This window comes from Oncorhynchus masou, chromosome 9 (assembly GCF_036934945.1).
Source record: "Oncorhynchus masou masou isolate Uvic2021 chromosome 9, UVic_Omas_1.1, whole genome shotgun sequence".
NCBI lineage: Eukaryota > Metazoa > Chordata > Actinopteri > Salmoniformes > Salmonidae > Oncorhynchus > Oncorhynchus masou.
In genome coordinates this window covers 40784719-40809149 of record NC_088220.1, presented here as the reverse complement: position 1 = coordinate 40809149, position 24431 = coordinate 40784719, and the positions used below count along the sequence as shown (strand labels likewise).

Genomic DNA, 24431 nt, shown 5'->3' with positions numbered 1-24431 from the left:
AAAGACACAATTATGCTGCTTTTATGTTAGGTGCCACACATCCCAGAACTATATGAGATGATTTCAGTCTGGACCCAGAGCACGGATGCAAATGTAAACAATGTGTTGATAATGCTTATTTGCGTACAGCATAGAGATATATAAGGAATTTCCTGTCTGTTCAGATAGCAACAAATCTTCTACAATTCGTTTCCTATGTCAGCTTCATATTTTGTGTTAATCTTCCCTGCCAACAAGAATAGTTATTGGGAGGCAATAATAACTAATACTTCATCTGTCTTCAAGTTCCCAAATGGAAACATTTATACATCTGACCTTTGCTGCCACCGTGTATGTAGCTCACGAACAAGGCAATGCAATTCCCTATAATGAAATAATAAGCTGCCGTGGTGTGTCACTATCAAGTATGCCATATGTGGTGTTGAATGGATTTACTGAGTAGTGTTAATCATATTGCTACAGACAGATTTGGCATGGGAAATGTAATTGATGCTGGAGAGAATGCTTTGCTTTTGTGCAACAGCCAATGCAACCGACTCGACTGGAATTGTTCATTGCTGACTGTGGAATCTGACATGCATTCAGTCATTCTGTCTGACTGATCAGTTGGTCTGTGTTGTGATGCCTTTCAGGAACATTGGTTTCAGCCAGTAGCCCAACATTGTTCAGTCTTGTTGTGTTATTTAATTGGGACTGGCATCAGGGAGTATTGTGTCATTGAGAGCAATATATTTCATATTGTATTATGGGCTGAGCCATACCTCTGTCCCACTCTGCCACTCCTGACCCATTCAGCACTGCTGCATTCCACTTGAGGCCTTGAGCTCTTAGCAACAAATTGCTCTTGACATTAGAACCTGAAATCGAGCACAGGGAGACTTCCAGCCTTATGATTCTGCATTCTGAAGGCTACAGCCATTTCCCACCAATCGACGCAATGGCTTACTGAAAGAATCAGAATAGCACGCCCAATGGGAATGATGTCAAATGCCCACAGATATAAATCTGAAAGAAATATATACATATACCTTTCAGATTTTCTAAAATGTTGCAGAATTTCGACACTGAATGTGATTAGATCTTCAGCCAAAACCTACTATTAGATAAAGGGAACCTGAGTGAAAAAAATAATATAACATGTTGATAAATTAATTAAGTTGTCAAAAAAGTTATGCAACACCCAATGACTGTGTGTGAAAGGGTAGGGCGCCTTTACACTCAAAAACTGGATGCTGTAATGACGGCAACCAAACGCTTCCTGTATTGTTGTTGATCTAGAAAAGTTCCACTTATGACTAATTTGTCCAAAGAACATTCTTCCAGGAGTCTTGACGATCTTCCAGGTACGTTTTGGCAAACTTTAGACGACATGGATCTCGTTATGTCTAGTGAAAACTGAAAACTAAACCCTTCATTCCACAGTAAGAACCTCATACCCTAAATCCGTAAACACAGGCACCCTCATAGATATCATCCTGACCAACCTGCCCTCTAAATACACCTCTGCTGTCTTCAACCAGGATCTCAGCCATCACTGCCTCATTGCCTGCATCCGCAGTCAAACGACCACCCCTAGTCACTGTCAAACACTCCCTAAACGGCTTCAGCGAGCAGGCCTTTCTAATCGACCTGGCCCGGGTATCCTGGAAGGATATTGACCTCATCCTGTCAGTAGAGGATGCCTGGTCATTCTTTAAAAGTGCTTTCCTCACCATCTTAAATAAGCATGCCACATTCAAAAAATGTAGAACGAAGAACAGATATAGCCCTTGGTTCACTCCAGACTTCGCTGCCCTTTTGACCAGCACAAAAACATCCTGTGACGTACTGCATTAGCATCGAATAGCCCCCGTGATATACACAGACAGTTAGGAATGCAAAGGCTAGATTTAAAATTTTAAAAAATGCACAAATTCCAAAAAGTTCTGGGACACTGTAAAGTCCATGGAGAATAAGAGCATCTCCTCTCAGCAGCCCACTGCACTGAGGCTAGGAAACACTGTCACCACCGATAAATCTACGATAATCGAGAATTTCAAGAAGCATTTTTCTACGGCTGGCCATGCTTTCCACCTGGCTACTCCTACCCCGATCAACAGCTCTGCACCCCCCACAGCAACTTGCCCAGGCCTCCCTCATTTCTCCTTCACCCAAATCCAGGTAGCTGATGTTATGAAATGGCTGCAAAATCTGCACCCCACAAATCAGCCAGGCTAGACAATCTGGACCCTCTCTTTCTAAAATGATCCGCCGCAATTTTTAGCGGGGCGGCAGGGTAGCCTAGTGGTTAGAGCATTGGACCAGTAACCGGAAGGTTGCAAGTTCAAACCCCCGAGCTGACAAGGTATAAATCTGTCGTTCTGCCCCTGAACAGGCAGTTAACCCACTGTTCCTATGCTGTCATTGAAAATAAGAATTTGTTCTTAACTGACTTGCCAGGTTAAATAAAGGTAAAATAAAATAAATAATGCTATTACTAGCCTGTTCAACCTCTCTTTCGTATCATCTGTGATCTCCAAAGATTGGAAAGCTGCGGTCATGCCCCTCTTCAAAGGTGGAGACACTCTAGACCCAAACTATTACAGACATATATCTATCCTACCCTGCCTTTCTAAAGTCTTCAAACTCCAAACAGACTAACAAACAGATCACCGACAATTTCGAATCCCACATTACCTTCTCCGCTATGCAATCTGGTTTCCGAGATGGTCATGGGTGTATCTCAGCCACGCTCAAGGTCCTAAATTAAATCATAATCGCCACCGATAAAAGACAATACTGTGCAGCGTCTTCATCAACCTGGCCAAGGCTTTCGACTATCGGCATTCATATCGGCAGACTCAAAAGCCCTGGTTTCTCAAATGACTGCCTCACCTGGTTCACCAACTACTTCTCTGATAGAGTTCAGTGTGTCAAATCAGAGGGCCTGTTGTCCGGACATCTGGCACACTATGGGGGTGCCACAGGGTTCAATTCTCAGGCCGACTCTTTTCTCTGTACACATCAATGATGTTGCTCTTGCTGCTTGTGATTCTCTGATCTACCGCTATGTAGACAACACCGTTCTGTATACATCTGGCCCATCTTTGGACACTGTGTAAACAAACCTCCAGACGAGCTTCAATGGCATACAACACTACTTCCGTTGCCTCCAACTGCTCTTAAATGCAAGTAAAACTAAATACATGCTCTTCAACCAATCGCTGCACGCACCCGCCCACCTGTCTAACATCACTAATCTGGACGGTTCTGACTTAGAATATGTGGACAACTACAAATATCTAGGTGTCTGGTTAGACTGCAAACTCTCCTTCCAGACTCACATTAAGCATCTCCAATCCAAAATAAAATATAGAATCGGCTTCCTATTTCGCAACTAAGTTTCCTTCACTCATGCTGCCAAACTTACCATCGTAAGACAGACTATGTTACAGAGCCTTCACTTTGGCGATGTCATTTACAAAATAGCCTCCAACACTCAGCAAATTGGATGTAGTCTATCACAGTGCCAGCCGTTTTGTCACCAAAGCCCCATATACTACCCACACTGCAACCTGTATGCTCTTGTTGGCTGTCCCTCGCTTCATATTTGTCGCAAACCCACTGGCTCCAGGTCCTCTATAAGTCTTTGCTAGGTAAAGCCCCGTCTTACCTCAGCACACTGGTCACCATAGCAGCACCCACCCGTAGCACGCACTCCAGCAGGTAAATTTCACTGTTCATCCCCAAAGCCAACTCCTCCTTTGGCCACCTTTCCTTCCAATTCTCTGCTGCCAATGACTGGAATGAATTGCAAAAACAATCACTGAAGCTGGAGTCTTACATCTCCCTCACTAACGTTAAGCATCAGCTGTCAGAGCAGCTTACCGATCATTGCACCAGTACACAGCCCGTCTGTAAATAGCCTCATCCCCATATTATTTTTTCTCCTTTGCATCCCAGTATCTCTACTTGCACATTCATCTTCTGTACATCTATCACTCCAGTGTTAATGCTGAACTGTAATTATTTTGCCACTATGGCCTATTTATTGCCTTACCTCCCTAGTCTTAATACATTTCCACACACTGTATATAGATTTTTCTATTGTGTAATTGACTGTACGTTTGTTTATCCCATGTCTAACTCTGTGTTGTTTATGTCGCACTGCTTTGCTTTAACTTGGCCAGGTCACAGTTGTAAATGAGAACTTGTTCTCAACTGGCCTACCTGGTTAAATGAAAGGTGAAATAAAAAAATAAAAAATATCAAAGGTCAAGCACGGAGGTGGTAGTGTGATGGTTTGGGGATGCTTTGCTGACTCAGGACCTGGACAACTTGCAATCATTGAAGGGACAATGCATTCTGCTCTGTATCAGAGAATTCTAAAGGAGAATGTCTGGCCATCTTTCCGTGAGCTGTAGCACACTGTGGTCATGTATCAAGACAAATGTTATGTTTTGGAATGGCCAAGTTAAAGTCCAGACCTAAACCCAATTGAGATGTTGTGGCAGGACCTGAAAAGAGCAGTTCATGCTCGAAAACCACCAAATGTAGCTGAGTTAAAGTAGTTCTGCAATGGCCAAAATTCCTCCACAGCGATGTGAGAGACTGATCAACAACTACAAGATGTGCTTGGTTGCAGTCATTGCAGCTAAAGGTGGCACACCCAGTTATTGAGTGTAAGGGAGCAATTACTTTTTTACACAGGGGCATTGGGTGTTAACTTTTTGTATTAAATAAATGAAATAAGTATCAAAATATTGTGTTATTTGTTCACTCGGGTTCCCTTTATCTAACATGACTTTTTATGCTAAAATAGAGAAAATCCGAAAAGGGGTAAATACATTTTCACGGCATATGCTGTAAAGGGTATAAACTATAATGTAAATTAGTCATGGTGATAACAAGAAAATGCTGAATAGCAATGACTGCAGTTAGCACGCAACATCTCCATTTTGCTCTTTGGTCAGACAGAAGATGTTAAGTTCACATTCTCAAGAATGATACGATTTCAAATTTGTCCATATAAAACGTTCATCAGTATCCTCAAACAATTGCCTGTCTGAAAGGTTATGACCTTTGCAAAACCAAGAAAATAGTGTTGAGTAGCTAATTAATGAATAAAAAATACATACATCTTTGTGAATAAGACTTAATGAATGGCATAGCCTTCACACACCCTGACCATGACCTCCTGGATATATCCGCTGCCCTCTGGGCATCAGATGTAATACACAACACAAACCAGGAAGGAGAAAGGTCAAAATATGAAACACCTGGAAGAATGATTAATATAGAATGTTGTGTTCTCAATAGGCACTGATGGAAAGAAAGAAAGAAAGAAGGAAGGGGAACACAGAGATGGCATTGTGTTAGGAAAAAAGGGCGTAGTTGAGACGTAAACCCAATCATTTCACTTGGTTCTTTCTTCCTTCTTCCTAGAAGTGGATTGAAATGCTCAGATGTCCTGACCACACACAGCTCTCAAATGAAGTACACTTTTACTCCACTGCCTCCTCTGTCATCTCTAGCAGATCTATTTTTGATGATGGGACATAAGTTGGTCCACCCTCCATCCACTCAGATACGGTACCAGTTAAGTTTGGACACACGTAGTCATTGAAGGGTTTTTTCTTTATTTTTACTATTTTCTACTTTGTAGAATAATAGTGAAGACGTCAAAACTATGAAATAACACATAAGGAATTGTGTAAATTACTAAACATTTTTAAATTAATAAAAATGTATTTTAGATTCTTCAAAGTAGCCACCCATGGAATTCTCTCAGCCAGCTTTTTTGAGGAATGCTTTTCCAACAGTCTTGAAGGAGTTCCCACATATGCTGAGCACTCGTTGGCTGCTTTTCTTTCACTCTGCAGTCCAACTCATCCCAAACCATCTCAATTGGGTTGAGGTCAGGTGATTGTGGAGGCCAGGTCATCAGATGCAGCACTCCATCACTCTCCTTCTTGGTCAAATAGCCCTTACACAGCCTGGAGGTGTGTTTTGGGTCATTGTCCTGTTGAAAAACAAATGATAGTCCCACTAAGCGCAAACCAGATGGGATGGTGTATCGCTGCAGAATGCTGTGATAGCCATGCTGGTTAAGTGTGCCTTGAATACTAAATATATCACAGACCGTGTCACCAGCAAAGCACCCCCATACCATCACACCTCCTCCTCCATGCATCACGCTGGGAACCACAAATGCGTAGATCATCCGTTCACCTACTTTGTGTCTCACAAAGACACGGTGGTTGGAAACAAAAATCTCAAAATTTGGACTCATCAGACCAAAGGCCAGATTTCCACGGTCTCATGTCCATTGCTAATGTTTCTTGGCCCAAGCAAGTCTCTTCTTCTTATTGGTGTCCTTTAGTAGTGACTTCTTTGCAGCAATTTGACCATGAAGGCCTGATTCACGCAGTCTCTTCTGAACAGTTGATGTTGAACTCTGTGAATAATTGAACTGTCATGAACGTATCTTCTACAATGCAGAAAATAGTACAAATACAGAAAAACCCTGGAATGAGTAGGTGTGTCAAAACTTTTTTCCAAACTTTTGACTGGTACTGTAGGTACGGGGGAAGGGGGGTGACAGCAGATTATATAAGTAGTTATCTTTGCTTTGAACACAGTGACAATGGGAGCGTCCGTACCCTGTAGAAACCACTGTCGAAACCATGTAGAAAACACTGCAAACGCATGGCTAATTTCACACCGGGGAGAGTGGACAGCACCAGGCATCGGTGGAGTGGTCATGTGATTGACTACAAAGACACATTAACCGTCCTGGCTAGCAAGAGAGGGAGGCAACAGAGATATTGGATTTCAGAGAGTCGGACAGGGTGAAAGCCCAGCGGCGTACTCCGAGGGACAATATTCCCGGTGTCAGCACCCTGCGAATATGATTGCCTGGCATCGGAAGTGCCCGACGCCTCTACTGGCATTTGAGTCTCAGCAGGATAACACCCCCCCATAAAAAGATGGTGGTCACAAAATGACTGCACATCAAAACCCACAACATAAATTAATGTTCCAGGGATGTGGCGTTAACGGAAGGAGGGTGGAGGTGGAGGTGAAGGTGGGTGGTTGAGTGCAGACAAAGAAAGCGCTGAAGGCAGCAACATGTGTCAAGGGAAAGTGAAGAAGCAACATCATGATGGAATCAACTTAGTGACTGGGGACAGAGGGAAAGCTCTGCACACTTCCCCAGACACCTCTAAATGACCCCCCGCGGAGCGCAAAACACTCCTGAAATGTGCAATTATCTCCTAAACAGCACAAGGCTCCTCCTGCGCAGATGATAGAGGGAAGTGGAGGGAAAAACTACTGTGGAGTTACTAAAGCATTCGTGATTGATCAGGCCCATTAATTGAAATGGGGCTTGTATATTGCTATACCTGTGTGGAAGATCTGAGGATGAATACCGCGGTTTGATGTGGTGAGCAGTATAGGACCTACACAACTCCAGATTCCTCACCCCCTAGTGGGTTGCTCTCTTTTTATCTTGACAGCCTGGAAAGGAATCATAGTGCCACCTCTCTCATCATAATGATATAATATCTTTGCAAAGAGCTGCTATATATATTGTAATAAAGTGTTTAGTTGTATTCTTGCTTTATGGTTATTTCCCTTTCTTTTTTGCTCTTTGTGGATTCCACCACACAACAGGAGTTCTTGAGGGAATCCTGAAAGTTAACTCACAATATTTCTATCTAGATACTTTTCCACTGCCCCTAAAAGACAGAGTAGTTTCTGACAGCAGACCACTGTGAACTGTCATTCCACAGAGAACCACATGCCTGGGCAACATGACAACGTCCACAAAAATTATATATTTAAACTACTATAAATGGAAGCTCTGCATTGACAAAACAATAAACAAGGAAACGGAAGTTGTAGAAATTGCAATGGCCATGGTGTAGTGGATGTAGAGCCAATAGCATGACAATTATCCCCTTGTACCTGTGCCGTAATCCCATTTCTAACTAAATCAATATGGAATTCAAATCAGATACGTGCATTATGTATGCCTCGCTCCAGGGCTCCTGTAGATATGGCTACCGCTGAGGTTAACATATGGTGCCATAAAAATAAATGGGCATCTCTCTTAAAATGTGCTCAGTCACTGAGGACATTTGGATCTTTGGCTCCTTTACTGCCTGTGGGGAAAAGGCTGCAATGAAGTCGGCGACGTGATAGTTTTAATCTAGCTAACCCACTCTTTTCTGAGTGTGTAGAAATTATAGTGGAATGTACAAGAAATGTTAACGTGAAAGATTGCCTCTTAATTAAGCATGGTTCATTATCAATTGTAAAGTTTAAAGCAGGCCTGTCTGTCACAACTTGTTGTGTGCTCTACTGTTCATGATAACCTGGTAAAAAAAAAAGATTTTTAAATCAGTTTCGCCAATTTATTGCTAGAAATTATTAGAATGGGAACAGAAAACAAATGGGGAGAGTCAAATAAATAAATAGTGTTAACTACAAAAAACAACACATTGCAATATCAAAATCCATGCCTCTTGGGCCCATGCAAAGATTATTTTCTAATTTCCAAAACCTATTTCTCCTTAACAAGTGCCAGTGCAAAAAAATGGGCTTGTCTGTAGCCTAGGGGGGTGCAGGACAGTTTATAATAACATTTGGAGTCTGGAGAGTCAAGTCCCACAGCATAGACGACCCTGGCTGAGTTCTTCAAACCCTTTTTCACTCCATCACCATGGTAAAACAATTTATTTCACGGACCGAGAGGTGAAGTTTTGATAACTTTATTTCTTACTTCCTGGAGTTTGATAGTTTGGTAAAAATCAAAAGGCAAGTTTCCATTACGTCCCAGAGCGAAGCTGGGAAGGGAAGGGCAGCTTGACCCAAAAAGGCAGTGCTGTGACTATCTTGCCCTCTCTGTGCTTGTAGGAGAGCTTTTCAAAAACTCCATCACAGAACACCAAGAACACGGACATTCTCAAGCTAGCCGACATGAATATTATGGCTTTCTGTCTTGGTTAAAACACATTTGGCCATAAGATTTAGGGCTTTGGGAATGTATTTCCTGACAAATATGCCACTGAAATATGAGAAAGCACAATATACTTTTGAACCCCTTTGAAGACATCGTGTTTTATAAAGCCATATATCAACTTTCTTGGACCGGCGTCGAACTTGATTTAGCTGTAGAAAACACATTCTCTCCCCTCGCTGTAATAAAGCATCTCTGGCAGACTGGGCTGGCACCTACGTGTCTTCCCAAACTCACTCCAGAAACATCTGTCAACACAGTGTTGGCTCTTTATTACATGAATACACTGCCCATAACCAGGCTTCAGCTCTCAGCTTGAGGAGACACTCTCTTTGCATCCAAAAGACTAAGAGCTCTTCACTGACTGTCAACCTGGCTGTAATAAGCCATCATCCACTGAACATTGTGGTAGATCATGTTTTAGTGGATTTACATTTATTTTTCTGTTATTTTACCAGGTAAGTAGACTGAGAACACATTCTCATTTGCAGCAACGACATGGGGAATAGTTACAGGGGAGAGGAGGGGGATGAATGAGCCAATTGTAAACTGGGGATTATTAGGTGACCGTGATGGTTTGAGGGCCAGATTGGGAATTTAGCCAGGACACCAGGGTTAACACCCCTACTCTTACGATAAGTGCCATGGGATCTTTAATGACCTCAGAGTGTCAGGACACCCGTTTAACGCCCCATCCAAAAGACGGCACCCTACACAGGGCAGTGTCCCCAATCACTGCCCTGGGGCATTGGGATATTTTTTTAGTGCCTCCTACTGGCCCTCCAACACCACTTCCAGCAGCATGGTCTCCCATCCAGGAACTGACCAGGACCAACCCTACTTAGCTTCAGAAGCAAGCCAGCAGTGGTATGCAGGGTGGTAAGTAATTTGTCATTGTAAATTACAAATAACTACTATGTCAGCTTTGGTGACATGTCACTAAAATGGCTCACTCTCAGTTGGTTATTCAGTAAAATACAATAACTAAAGGCCTATTTTTATTTAAGGTTGGTCAATATGACTGACTATCGGGAATATAGCTGCTGTTTTCAAAAATAGAGTATATTTGTCATTTTAGACATGCCTTTTTTTCCCCAAACGTCAAGAAAACTCCTATGGTTTTTGGAAGCCAGCTTTTGGGATTCAGCAAAGACCTTCGACAAAGCTGTTATTCCAAAGAAATTTTCACCAAAGCTTCTCTAACAAACAAACTACAGACATGACAAAGTGTATTGGAGGTCATGTACGTTTCAAAAGTGTAACTTTTCTGAAAACCATCTTTCACAGTCAGTCACTTGGTGGGTGTTTAATTGTTTCTCAGTCAATCATTTTGTTATCTTCGGTCAATCAAGGCTGATGAACTGCCTCGTGTAAAGAAGCATCCCCACTTCAAAGCTACTATTAAGCCCATTACCAGCGCTATGCGTTACCTTCTATAGTGCATGGCTACAGGCATTAAGCCAGGGTAAAGCTGGTGAGACCGAGAGACACAGAAACCCTGGCAGTAGCTGTGAGATCACTACAGTACAATGCTCCATCTTGACTCTCCAGCCCTGACCCAGAGAAGGAGAAAACTCCTAGCGTCAGCAGCAATTCACAGATGCCTGCACACAAAGGCCCACAAATTGCCACAGAGAAATTGTCACAGTTATGCTATGAAGATTTCCCCACATAATGAAAAGTTGGTGCCAAGTTCAATTTTGGTCTGAATCTGTCTGGAGGATCTGAGAGTCGAGCACATGTTATATGGAACTCAACGCTGGGATTTGAAGGGAGTCAGACTAATACTAAAGGATTAGCACAAGGAACTCCAAAGCTGGACCCTTGAAAGTGTGAAGCAGTGTGTTCCCTGTGTAGGACCTAAGAACGCTCTTACTTCCTCTTTTAAGGTATTGGTGGAGCATCGGGACAGGTAGAGGTAGTAGCTCAGAGGGGGAGAGCTCCAACCATGTTTGTCACGTCCTGACCTTAGTTCCTTGTTTTAGTTTCTATTTTAGGTTGGTCAAGGCGTGAGTTGGGGTCGGCATTCTATGTGTTGTTCTAGTTTTGGTTTTCTATGTGTTTGGCCTGGTATGGTTCTCAATCAGAGGCAGCTGTCAATCGTTGTCTCTGATTGAGAACCATACTTAGGCAGCCTGTTTTTCCCACTTGAGTGGTGGGTGATTGTTTTCTGTGTCTGTGTTTCCTCCATACAGAACTGTTTCATTTTTCATTTCTGTCTTTCACTTTGTTATTTTGTATTTTCGTGTTCAGTGACTTTTCATTAAAAATTACGAACACTTACCACGCTGCAAATTGGTCCGATCTTTCATACTCCTCGTTAGAGGAGGACGAATCGCGTTACAATGTTGTTTGAGAGGAAACTTATCCCCACTAAGAAGTGAACTTAGTAGTGGGAAGCGGAGCCTGAAAAATATAAATGTACATGACAAAAGCCTGTGGAGTTTGTGCATGAGTGGGTGTGAAAAGAAGTTTAGAAATACTTATTTGCTTTTGTGATATTCAATTCCTGCACTTCTGCTGCCAGCCCTGTTGCACGTCTCTCACACTGTAGCACCATAAAAAATAACAATACGACACCACCACACTTTAACTCTATACATAAATGAGAATATAAGAGGCTTTGATTATCTGTGAGTTGGCATCTCGCATCAAGTCAGTGGATTAGAAGTTAATGAATTACCACTCGTTGGAAAGTGGTGAGAGCCAGCGTCGTGACAGGTCTAAATTAAGAAGTTTCCAAATGAAAGAATTAAAAAGGGCTTAGAAAGAAGTGTGAGATGAATAATTGGTCAAGGAGTAATTGTTTTACAAAAGAGGGTAGTGGGGGGAGAGAAAATGGCAGCTTGAGGAAACTGGAAGCATAGAGACGGATGGGGCTTGCGGGTGCTTCGGGCGATGCCATCTGTGAGGGAATGTTGGAGGGCTGCTTGCCACACATCTGTTTTGGACTGACTGGGAGACGAGGGGGGATGAAGGAACTGCAGCACCAGCCCTGCAGCCACCTGGGCCGGCAAACAGGTGCACAGCCCAGCCAATTAAACTATTACACAAACACAGGCCACCGGGAGGACATTAACTGGCTGTGGCGCATTACAGAACAACACAAGTCTCTCAGAGAAAAAGACTAACACTACTACAGAACTAGCTTTGACTTTTTCTGCTGAGTTAAGGAGATGTAATGGGGGAGGGAGGTGCCTGGCGATTCACAAACAGCACTGTTTTAATGAATTTCTAAGTCCCACTTATTGGTCTTTCGTTTCTTGATTGAAAGGTATAGCAAGCATTCTTAAAACACACAGACAAAAGAAAACAAAGCATTCAAAATAGTTTTGTATAGCCGAGTTTAGCGTTGATGGTCTATAACTGCTTATGGAAACGTGGTGGTTAGGGGGAATTTTGTATTGGTCAATTAGGTGTGCTGTATTGACCTTTCTCCCTGTGTTATCGCATGCCACAATATGTATTTCTCACATGGTCTCTGAAAATACATGTAACTTCCAAAATTAAGAAAATACCTAAATAAAGTGTCTTAATAGGGCATTTGGCCACCACATTCCAGAACAGTTTCAATACACCTTGGGATATATTCTAGTGTCTGGAACTTGTAGGTATGCAACAATATTCCACCAAAGAAAATTCCATAATTTGGTGTCTTGTTGAAGGTGGTGGAAAACACAAAAAAATGGTTCCAATTGGGTTGAGATCTGGTGACTGAGACGGTCATGGCTTATGGTTTACATCGTTTTCATGCTCATCAAACCATTCCGTGACCACGTGTGCCCTGTGTATGGGTGCATTGTACACCAATGGAGCATAGCCATGATAGCCAAAATAATGGCCAACAGGATTGAATGTTAATTGTTTAATTAACTCAGGAACCACACCTGTGTGGAAGCACCTGCTTTCAATATACTTTGTATCCCTCATTTACTCAAGTGTTTCCATTATTTTGGCAGTTACCTACCTGTAGGTTACGCTGCGCTGAGTGATCAGCAAGGGTGGAGAGAGTTGAGCTGCATGTAATTCTACAGTTTATAAAAATAGGTATACAGATAAAATACCATACTGCCCTGTGTTCATTCTTCACCTCAAACTACATTGCCAAAAGTAGATATCAGGTATTTGTATAGCAGTACCTTAATAACTATAGAATACCGCTACCACAGAATTACAATCTGATAGATACAGAATATATCCTTACTAAAACAACGGTAAAGGGATTTTAAATAAAATGTAGAGGAACACATTTGTTGCTCAAACATAGGCATACAGTTTGTCTTCTATGGTCAATGAGAGAAGGAGAACTGAGCCCCTTGGCAAAACTACAGGATGATTTGCATTTTCTCTGCATGCAAAGTTCCTCCTTATACCAAGTTAGTGCCAAAGGAGGAGCCAGAGTTGCTGCTCAGGTCACTTAAACAACCCCTTAGAGAAGCCACACAAGTCTTTGACAGTGTAGTACTGCAGGGTGATAACTTTGTGGCTGTCAACTATTTTTGTCATTTTACTCTGGCCAGAAAGTCCTTTTGACGTAGGATTTTTCTTCAAAGATTATAGGCATCTACTTTTGTTTAAGTGAAATTAATTATTAAACTAACCATGAAAGAGCACTTGCAGTAAAGCTTGTCCTTATGTAGTCCACAGGTGGTAATTAAAAAATAAAGTGAATTAAGCAGCTGTGTTTTGCATGGCTGTTCCCAACACACAGACTATTGCAGAGAAAAGGTTACATTAACATGCAATCAGAACACAGGTCAGCAAGTTTGCATTTCCTGTGTGTTGTGATCCGTGACAATTAAGTGGATTCATATTAATTGTGAGTAACCTTAGCTATGCTCCAAGAACATCTCCTCCCACCTTCAATTCCCTTTTAGTGGAACACTGAAAGTTGTGAAGAGGAGCAGAGTAGCAAGAGCAGGCTTCCAACAGTACTGTGTTTCCCCCAGCGCTTCCCTGTCTCACCCTAGGGTGCCTAGACCTGTGTTTCTCCCAGCTCTTCCCTGCCTCACCCCAGGGTGCCTAGACCTGTGTTTCTCCCAGCTCTTCCCCGTCTCACCCTAGGGTGCCTGGCTAGACCTGGCATTCCGTGGGCGCCCATGATTGCTGCCGCAGAGCGCCGCTCCCTCGCTCAGTGGTCACAAGTTCAGTGGTTTGAAAACACCCAGAGGGCGGACTTGGCCTCCCTTGGTACCAACTGGCCTGTCGCCGTGTGAGGAGTGATGTGATTTTCATAGCTAGCGGTGCAGAACTTTACAGTTCGGCAAGGCACACAGGGAGAGTTACGTGGGCTTTTCAAGCAAAAGTGATTTACGCTCATTTCCTATGATTAATGGGCAGGTAGACGTAGCTAGCGAAGTTGGTGGGTAAACAGCAGAAAGGCAGGTCTGGGAACAGTTATTGTTGTGATCAGATAAAGCCGAATAATAAAAGGGTGTCTTTAGCTTAATGAAGGCAAGAACTTGGGAGGTTACCTTGAGGCTGTGTATATCCTTCCTTGGTGTTTTGTTCAAAGAAGCAGAAAAGCATGTGTGAAAAAAAAATGTGTGAAATTGTGAGAGTAATAATTTATTTAAATTTAAATTCGATTTTATTGCATTTCCATTGTGAATTCATGCAACATACGTTGACAGGCTATATCATATTATTTGACCACATCAGTACATTTGTTACAATAATAATCCAAATAAAGTACAGTAATTAGGGGCACGTGTGAAAGTGGGACTTTTTTTGCAGAAAGTACAGATTGGCTCATCAGATATCGTTTAAGACTTTAGAAAGGCAAACAGATGCCATTCCGGTGCGCATCCAAGTGCTATCCACCCTTGGGTTTTTGGCAACAGGAGTTTGCTGATTAGCCACTCACATCCCCAGATGAGCCAATGTTTTGGATGCAATCATCAGCAAAACAAACAATTTCTGTACACCATCGCACAACAGGTTGAAGTCAAGAGGAGTTTATTTGCCATGATGCCATCAATGAGTTCCCAAATACAAACGGAGCAATAGACAGCACACACATGGCCATAAAAGCACCAACTAAAAACTAGTACAACTATGTGAACAGAAAACAGCTTCCATTCTTAATGTGCAGGTGACAGGTAATGTGATGCGCAAAATATGCTGCTGAATGTTTTGATTTTCACTGGTCAAGCCAGAACTGAGTGAGCCAAATGAAACATTTTGGTTGTACTCAATCTCTGACACGAGCGCCTCTATTCCCGTCTCTGAAAATTTTAGCTATATTTGGTTGTGCCGTTGTATGTCAAGGTACGGTGTTGTATATTCCCCAAAGACTTCAAAGGGAAGATTTTCACAATATATTGAGCAGTGCTCGTGCGCGACCTTGGCTATTTGTATTTCAATTGGTATTTAGCAATGTTATCTCCTACAGGTGTGCATATGACATTTGTTTTAGTTGTTTTTGATAAATAACACTTTTCTATGCGTACAAACATTCTAAATTCTGTTTGTAAGTAGTATTTTAGAATAGTTTCAATGCATTATTGATAAATGAGGCCCCTGGTTTCTAGCAACACAATTAATCAGCCACAGTAAGAGCGAGATGGGCGGGATTTTTGGGGGTAAAAATCTATTAATTGCTTTGGAGTGCAGAGCACATCGTGTTGTTCTGTGAGTTAGCATGATCTTTCTAGTGAGACCACACCAAAGCCTATTCGTTTTTCAAGCTGTTAGGATGCTAAGAAAACGCCTCCGCTTTATCTACTGGATCAAATAAATGGCCCGCTGGGCCACTGCCGGGTCATCGCCAAGAACTGGGAGTCAGACATAAAAGAAGATCTGCCACTCATCTGATGACCACTTTATATGCACTGTTCATTGATTCACATTAAGCAATCTCTCCAACAGTGGGGCTCGGTTAATAATTGAGAGTGTTCTGCTATCATTGAGGATTCCTCTGTGCTGTTGGGACCAAATTACATTTGAAGATCCCCATCTACAAGAACGGAAGATGAGAACTTTGTGGTTGGAAAAAGGCTCCCCAAATGCAGTCGCCATGGCCTAATTATGGTTGAGTGAAGGGCCAATCAAAGCTTGCAAGAAATGGGAAAAGGACTGAGACAAACGGGGAATTATTTTAAAGTAGTGCATTACTATGATCAAAACAGATTTTTTTTTTAAATAGGGGGGGTGTGGGCAGCTAAACCCACTCTTGGTGATGGGAGAGAGGGAGAGATATTAAAATCAAACTGGTTGATCTTAGGGTGAGGGCCGCCTTGCAATTTAAGGTCTCAGATACAGAGAATGGCTGGCTTGGCTGATGTGGAAAAGTGGACTTCCTATAAGAGCCTAATGGATAGAGTGGTGATGGAATGGCAGACTATGGGCTTCTGCTCGTTTAGTGACCTACACCATTGGCTATGCTCGTTTTAATGGGCTATGCTTCGGGCTATGCTTGTTTAACCAAGCCCATTATTCCGTGTGGGCCTTAAAGATCTCCTGACATACATCCTATATGCGATGGAAGGAATCCAGCAGATGCCAATTTGGTCTGATTTCTTAGGCTGCATTCACACAGAGAACCCAATTCTGATCGTTTTTCCACTATCAGATCAGCATTGAAAAAGATCTGATGGGTAAAGATCTGATTTCTTTTGACCAATCACAATTAGTGGAAAAAAGGCAAATTTGTTTTTTGGGGAGAACCAAACTGAGAATTTAGTGAACATCAAGAACAGGTTGGCTAGAATGGAGGTTTATTTGGGGGCACTTTGCACTGCGGAAACCTTATGTTCCACCAAAGAATCAAGAGGATTATGTAAGCAAGAGAGAAAGGACACTTACCTGACAGGGTTACTGGTGAGAGAGACGCGAAGGGACTCCAGGCAGATGAGCAGCTTGTCCTCAGTGATGCCGGAACGCAGCTCGTGGACATACTCCTGTGACGACAATGTACACTCATGCTTGCTGTTCCTCAGTCCTCCCTGGAGAGAAAACGCACAACAGAAGAATGTCATTATTATAGTCCTGAAACGGTAGTCATATTACTCTGTTAAAAAGTGACCACAAAATATTTGCCAATCCTGACACAGGAAAACCTACATGCACAAAGTAGATGTCCTAACCGACTTGGAAAAACTATAGTTTGTGAACAAGAAATTTGTGGAGTGGTTGAAAAACAAGTTTAAATGACTCCAACCTAAGTATGTAAACTTCCAACTTCAACTGTATATATATAAAACTAGATAGAAAGTATGTCAAAATTATAATGGACGTAAACGTTTTTAAAAAACGGCCCTTTTTCTTGCCCGTAAATTGATTTTAATGAAGAAATTGGTCCCTCAAATCTCTGTGGCCCTCCATTGAATTTTGAAATCCTGACGTGGCCTTCAAGCAAAATGATTTGCACACCCCTGATCTAGCCACTGATATTGACAACTGCATAGCACAAATCAAAGCCTTGAACTTCAGTTGGGGGGAATTGTAGGTGCAATTAAGCTGAAGCCCAGATGATCTCTACTGACAGGAGGAAGGGGGTCATGGCCATGGGATCCCCAGGTATCACACCTCTTCACAGCACACATCAGGGGTAGTATGTCAAAGCACTGTGGACTCCAGTAGGTGAGAATGATTACCTGTACTAGATACTGTGTGTCTTCCTATCTTTACCCCTGCCCAACTCAGACGTCAAAATAGCTCCAGCACCTCTGTCAAATACAGCAAAAAAATAAAAAATGAATTGCAACAACACAAGTTAGAAATGTTCTTTCTGGATCACAGTGATTTGATCGATAATTTAAATAGCAAATGAGGTCATGTCATTTACAATCTCCCAAGGGTGATACTGTGAAGAGGAGCCAAAACTCTGCCACCGTATTCAGAGAGTTCTATGGGGATGGGAATGGCTCCAGATATATTCTCTCACTTTGACTTCCATCAATCAGCTAAAGCTGAACTGACACGGAGGTCTATCCCACAGAGAGCTATTCAATGAGGATAGCTGCCAACCCTCCCGACTAACATACATGCTGAACACAAGCGGCCATCCTTCCTCTAAATGGATTCCAGTGTAGAACCTCCAAAAGAGAGGCTTTGTAACATGCTGCACACTGATGCCTTCACAAAGACCATACCTGCTGCTGGCAGAGATAGACCGACAGTCTAATCTCCCATGAACATACCACTACCCAATACTGGGGGTTGGATTGGGATACACGGTTGTACAGCTATTGAAAAATACCTGATGAGTCGATGCCTCGTATCTAAAACAACATGGCTGTGGACAAAGATGGGGTCTTCCGAGTGGCTCAGAGGTCTAAGGAACTTCATCTCAGTGCTAGAGGCGTCATTACAGACCCTGGTTCAACTCCAGGCTATATCACAACCAGCTGTGATTGGGAGTCCCATAGGGCTGCGCACAATTGGCCCAACATCGTCCGGGTTAGGGGAGTGTTTGGCCAGGGTAGTCCGTCATTGTAAATAAGACTTGCCTAGTTAAATAAAGGTTACAAAATAAATATATGTATTTTTTAATAAAGATGGATGTGGGAAGGGGGATAGCCAGGACTGGTAACGGAATTGTGTAGGGATAATTAAGAAACAAAATCACTGAGTCTATCAAGTATAGTACAGGGCCTGTACAAACAGTCTCCCTTCTCTTTCTGTTAATAAATCCTGTTGCGACTCTAGGGGGAGTATTTTCATTTTTGGGGAAAAAACGTTTCCGTTTTAAACGGGATATTTTGTCAGGACAAGATGCTAGAATATACATATAATTGACAGCTTAGGATAGAAAACACTAACTTTTCCAAAACTGTAAAGATATTGTCTGTGAGTATAACAGAACTGATGTTGCAGGCGAAAGCCTGAGAAAAATCCAATCTGGAAGTGCCCCATATTTTGAAAGTGCTGCGTTCCAATGAGTCCTTATTGAGCTGTGAAAGTGCTATCAACCAGATTATGCTTTCTACGTATTCCCCAAGGTGTCTACAGCATTGTGACGTAGTTTTACGCATTTATGTTGAAGAATAGCCGTAGGCGGCTACATTGCGCAAGTGGTCACCTGATGCCCCCAGAGACATTCTCGCGTAAAATACAGAGGTAGCCATTACTCCAATCGGTCCTACTGAAAAACGAATTATCTCGGTGGATATATTATCGAATAGATATTTGAAAAACACCTTGAAGATTGATTATAAACAACGTTTGCCATGTTTCGGTCGATATTATGGAGCTAATTTGGAATATTTTTCGCCGTTTTCGTGACTGCAATTTCCGGGCAATTTCTCAGCCAAACGTGAAGAACAAACGGAGCTATTTCGCCTACAAAAATAATATTTTTGGAAAAAAGGAACATTTGCTATCTAACTGGGAGTCTCGTGAGTGAAAACATCTGAAGCTCTTCAAATGTAAACGATTTAATTTGATTGCTTTTCTGATTTCTGTGACCAAGTTGCTAGCTGGACAAAATGCTATGCTAGGCTATCGATAAACTTACACAAATGCTTGTCTAGCTTTGGCTGTAAAGCATATTTTGAAAATCTGAGATGAAAGGGTGATTAACAAAAGGCTAAGCTGTGTCTCAATATATTTAATTTGTGATTTTCATGACTAGGAATATTTTCTAGGGATATTCACATTGCTACAGAATAAAATAAAACAGAGAGGTGTACTATCAATTCATAGAATGTGTTTGCATATATTAAATATGCTATCAAATCAATTGACCAAGTAGTGAGTATACAGTGCCTTCAAAATGTATTCATATCCTTTGACATTTTCCACATGTTGTGGTGTTACAGCCTGCATTTAAAATGGATTCAATTTTAAAAAATTGTGCCACTGGCCTAAACACAAAACCCCATAATGTCAAATTTCTCCCATCTATTCAGATCAATATTTGTTTTACCTGCCAAGACGACTGGAAAACATTGCGCACATTCCCACTAGTATCTAAACCTAGTCAAGACAAAGACATTGTGAGTTCTCTCAATCCATTCTCTGTTCTACTATTCTTTCACGTGTATCATGTGAAAAAATCTGCAATGTAAAACAATATATACTACATTGAATGACTATTCTTGTAAATCACATTGTCAGATTACCTTACACAATGTGGTATTGTTGAGGGTGTTCTTTCAGATAAACGTGAGAACAAAGTTGGGACAAAAACATGGAATTTGCACGAGATGGGTTATTAACCAAACCCAGTTACAGGTAGAACTGAATTAATGGAGGAGCAGGAAAAAAGTGGGTGAAGAAACAGTATAAAAAAAAGTATCTTAAATGTATTCATTCCAGAACATTTTTCGTTTCCCACCAAGCATGCTGCACCAACAGGGAGTTTGGGTGTAATAAGTGACATTTCTTCTGGAGAGAAAATTGGTCTGGTAAACAGTCTTCTGCATGGCAGAGTCAAAGAGAAAGAGTCAGTCTGGTCTATGTGAAAGATGAGTGAAGGACAGCAAGATAATGACATTGTTGAGAAGGGGGAAAAAAGCTCAGAGTGGGATTCTTGTTATTGTGAAAGGATACGTTTGGTCAGTAGTTCACAAAAAAACATCTAATCAAGTAAAAAGTGTCATTGCTATGAAAAATTGGAAGGTTTTCCTTCTATGAATCCATGTACAGCATACAATATATTATAATATTGTCCAGATCCCACATCCAATATTGTCCATTCATTAGTTTTTTTAATTGGGAGAATAGATTTGGTTGCATCACTACCTCCACAGACATTCTACCTGACTTAAACACTATCAACTTTACCGGGAGGTGAGCAGAGCTGCTTCAATAAAAGTAAAGATTTTATGAGAGCTCAAATGATCTGCACTTAAACACATACACTGTACATTATTTCCCATGGCCTTTTCTAACCTTCTATTTCATCCTGTACAATCTAAATTCTCTCTCTCTCTCATATTATATCTATATACAGTGTTGTAATGATGTGCAGATACTTAAAATACAAAAGGGAAAATAAATAAACATAAATATAGGTTGTATTTGCAATGGTTTTTGTTCTTCACTGGTTGCCCTTTTCTTGTGGCAACAGGTCACAAATATTGCTGCTGTGATTGCACACTGTGGTATTTCACCCAATAGATATGGGGGTTTATTAAAATTTGATTTTTTTTCAAAATCTTTGTGGGTCTGTGTAATCTGAGGGAACGATGTGTCTCTAATATGGTCATACATTTGGCAGGAGGTTAGGAAGTGCAGCTCAGTTTCCACCTCATTTTGTGGGCAGTGTGCACACAGCTTGTCTTCTCTTGAGAGCCAGGTCTGCCTTCAGCGGCCTTTCTCAATAGCTAGGCTATGCTCACTGAGTATGTACATAGACAAAGCGTTCCTTAAGTCTGGGTCAGTCACAGTAGTCAGGTATTCTGCCACTGTGTACTCTCTGTTTAGGGCCAAATAGCATTCTAGTTTGCTCAGTTTTTTTGTAAATTCTTTCCAATGCGTCAAGTAATTATATTTTTGATTTCTCATGACTTGGTTGGGTTTAATTGTGTTGCTGTCCTGGAGGGTCTGTGGGGTCTGTTTGTGTTTGTGAACAGAGCCCCAGGACCAGCTTGCTTAGGGGGCTCTTCTCCAGGTTCCTTTCTCTGTAGGTGATTGCTTTGTTATGGCAGGTTTGGAAATCGCTTCATTTTAGATGGTTGTAGAATTTAACGACTCGTCTGGATTTTGATAATTAGCCGGGTATTGACTAATTCTTTTCTGCATGCATTATTTGGTGTTTTACGTTGTACAAGGATGACATTTTTGCAGAATTTGTTGTTTGTCCCATTTTGTTGGTTAGCAGACCCCAGACCTCGCAACCATAAAGGGCAATGGTTTCTATAACTGATTCAAGTATTTTTTGGCCAGATCCAAATTGGTATGTAGAATTTTATGTTCATTTTTATGGCATAGAAGGCCGTTAACCGCACACTTGTTGTTTGTGTACATGGATTGTATAATGTTGTATGTTTTTCCCCCCAACACCACTTTACATCAATTTGTATAGCAGGCCCACATGCCAAATTAAGCTTTTTTAAATTAAAACTAAGCATGAGAAGACTTTGCCTTTGTTTTGGTTTGTTAATTTGTCAATTAGAGTGTGCAGGGTGAATACATGGTCTCTCAAATGGCAGAAGTGGTTTATCTATACATCTCCGTTTTGGATAGATAACTCTTCATGTTGTTTTTTTTTGTCTAGAGTTTTCCAATTTTCCCAGAAGGGGTTCAATTCTGTGGATTCTGTCTATCCCATTGTGGTGTTGAGGTTGTGGTCCAGGTCTGAGGTGGGCTGTTTTTGCTGGCTTCTCTGGGGGAGTATCCTGCTCTCTGTCACACCTCAGCTTTCTCACCTCCTACTTCAGTGCCACGTGTCCCTCTTTATTAAGATCATCTCTTTCTGGGACCTCTTCCCAGGACTTATGTCACTCTTTCTCCCCCATGCTAAGGTCTTTCTTAGTCCTTTTTCGATCTCAAGTTCCCATTTACAATTCAGTTAGTTTGCTACACATCTGTCGTCAACCCTCAATTTACAACACAACAGTTGTTTTTCTCTTCTTCTTTACCTGTAACCTCTATACTTTCTCTAAAGTCCAATACACCTGGACCTCTGCACAAAGCAAACTCAAAAGCCTTTGTATGTTTCACACCTTGTGATTCACAGAAAGAATGTGTAACACATCGTGCCAGTGGGTTTGTTGTTTAATACTTATACAATCTCTCTGGATAAGTTATATTCAGTGTATTGAAAAGACTATGTCATGTTTTTTCCCGCAAGCGCTTTGGAACAAGCAGACTCACTCTATACAAATCCAATCAGAATAAAGGCTAGTACTTCACATATTTACATATTCCCCATTTGTATGAGGCCACTGAGTCATGCTTTTGAATAGAACATGTGAAGTGTGTGTCTACAAATAATTATGATGCATGTATTGTAGTCAAGAATAATGAAGTACTCTAATTGAGAATAATGACGTGTATTCTAGTTGAGAATAATTAGGTGTGTATTCGCGTCGTACGAACAGTATGCTTGCGTGACACCTACGTGATGTCAAACCCATGTTTTTCTTTAGAAGAGACTATATCTGCCAATACATTTGTTTACATCACATCTTATGGAAATTTCTTGATATAATTTTTTTCCACTCAGCAACTCCCATAAGGCTGACCACTCTGTACGGAAGGTTTATGACTGAGGTTTCACTCTCCGTTGACCTTAACCTCTTGGAAATGAAAGACACAGGCCATAATAGGCTGCTTAATGACCCTGGCCCAAATCAATCTGTTGGGATGATTTTAACATTACTGCCACCACATCACATCAATCATGAGGGCATCCAGCGAGACCAACCAGGCTACTGAGTAATTGAGTTTCCCCTTCAGGCCCGGGGAACATAGGCAAATTGACAAAAAGAGGCCACCGAGAGGGAGGGAGGGTGGGAAAGAAGGGTTGAGAGAGGGAAAGGAGAGAGACACAACAAACACCATTGTAAATACAACCCAGATTTATGTTTATTTATTTCCACTTTTGTACTTTAACTATATTTGCACGTCGTTGCAACACTGTACAGAGCCATAACATGACATTTGAAATGTCTCTTTTCGTTTGGAACTTTTGTGAGTGTAATGTTTACTGTAAATTTTGTATTGTTTATTTCACTTTTGTTTATTATCTATTTCACTTGCTTTGGCAATGTAAACATATGTTTTCCATGCCAATATAACTGTTTGAATTGAATTGAGATAGAGAAAAGAGAAGTAGATACAGAGAAAGTCAGGAAGAGAGAGTGAGAGAAAACTAGAGAGATGGAGAGGCGGAGGAGCATGACAACCTGATTTCTAGAGGACAGACACAGGCCCTTTGACCACAAATGAGAGAGCCTCATCTCCTGCTTTTATTGAATCCCGTATTCATCGATACCAGTATTTCCTGCCAAAGAAAATAGTACTGGTGAGCAATTCAATGTCATTTTGGGAATAAAGGGGACATGGCTGGTCTCGCTCTCCCTCCCTCCATCCATCTCTACCTCTCTACAGTATTGCTATTCCTCTCTCTTGTTCTCCTCACCCAGGGCGAGGTGCCTGAAACCGGGGCAAATGGAGAGGGAGAGCAGGCCACGGCAGGCTGCACCGCCACATGTCATCTTCACCTGTAATGAGACAATAACAAGCTGGCAGCCTCCACCACCGCCCGGTCCCCCCACTCAACAAGAGTGATAGATACATTATTCAAGCTCTTTGTCAGCTCAATGAGAAGCAACGTGCCAGGCATAGGGTCTGGAACTGTGCATCAGGAGATGCCTCTCTGTCTCTGTCCTTGGCTCTTTTACTGCCTGCCTTCCTCTCAGTCTCCCCTTGCATCTATCTCTGCTTCTGTCCTTGGCCCTTTCACTGCCTGCCTCGCTCTCTGCCTGCCTCTCTCTCTGCCTGCCTCTCTCTCGCTCTCTCTCTCTCTCTGCCT

General features: G+C 41.8%; 1 protein-coding gene across 8 annotated transcripts in view; it reads right to left on the bottom strand.

Annotated features, from left to right (window-relative positions):
• Positions 1 to 24431, bottom strand: part of LOC135545985 (protein diaphanous homolog 2-like) — a 626286-nt gene that overhangs the window by 447100 nt on the left and 154755 nt on the right. For all 8 annotated transcript variants that reach the window (XM_064974017.1, XM_064974023.1, XM_064974020.1 and 5 more), the window contains one exon: positions 16811 to 16950. In XM_064974017.1, coding sequence (XP_064830089.1) covers positions 16811 to 16950 — 140 coding nt within the window. The remainder of the gene's footprint in view (positions 1 to 16810; positions 16951 to 24431) is intronic.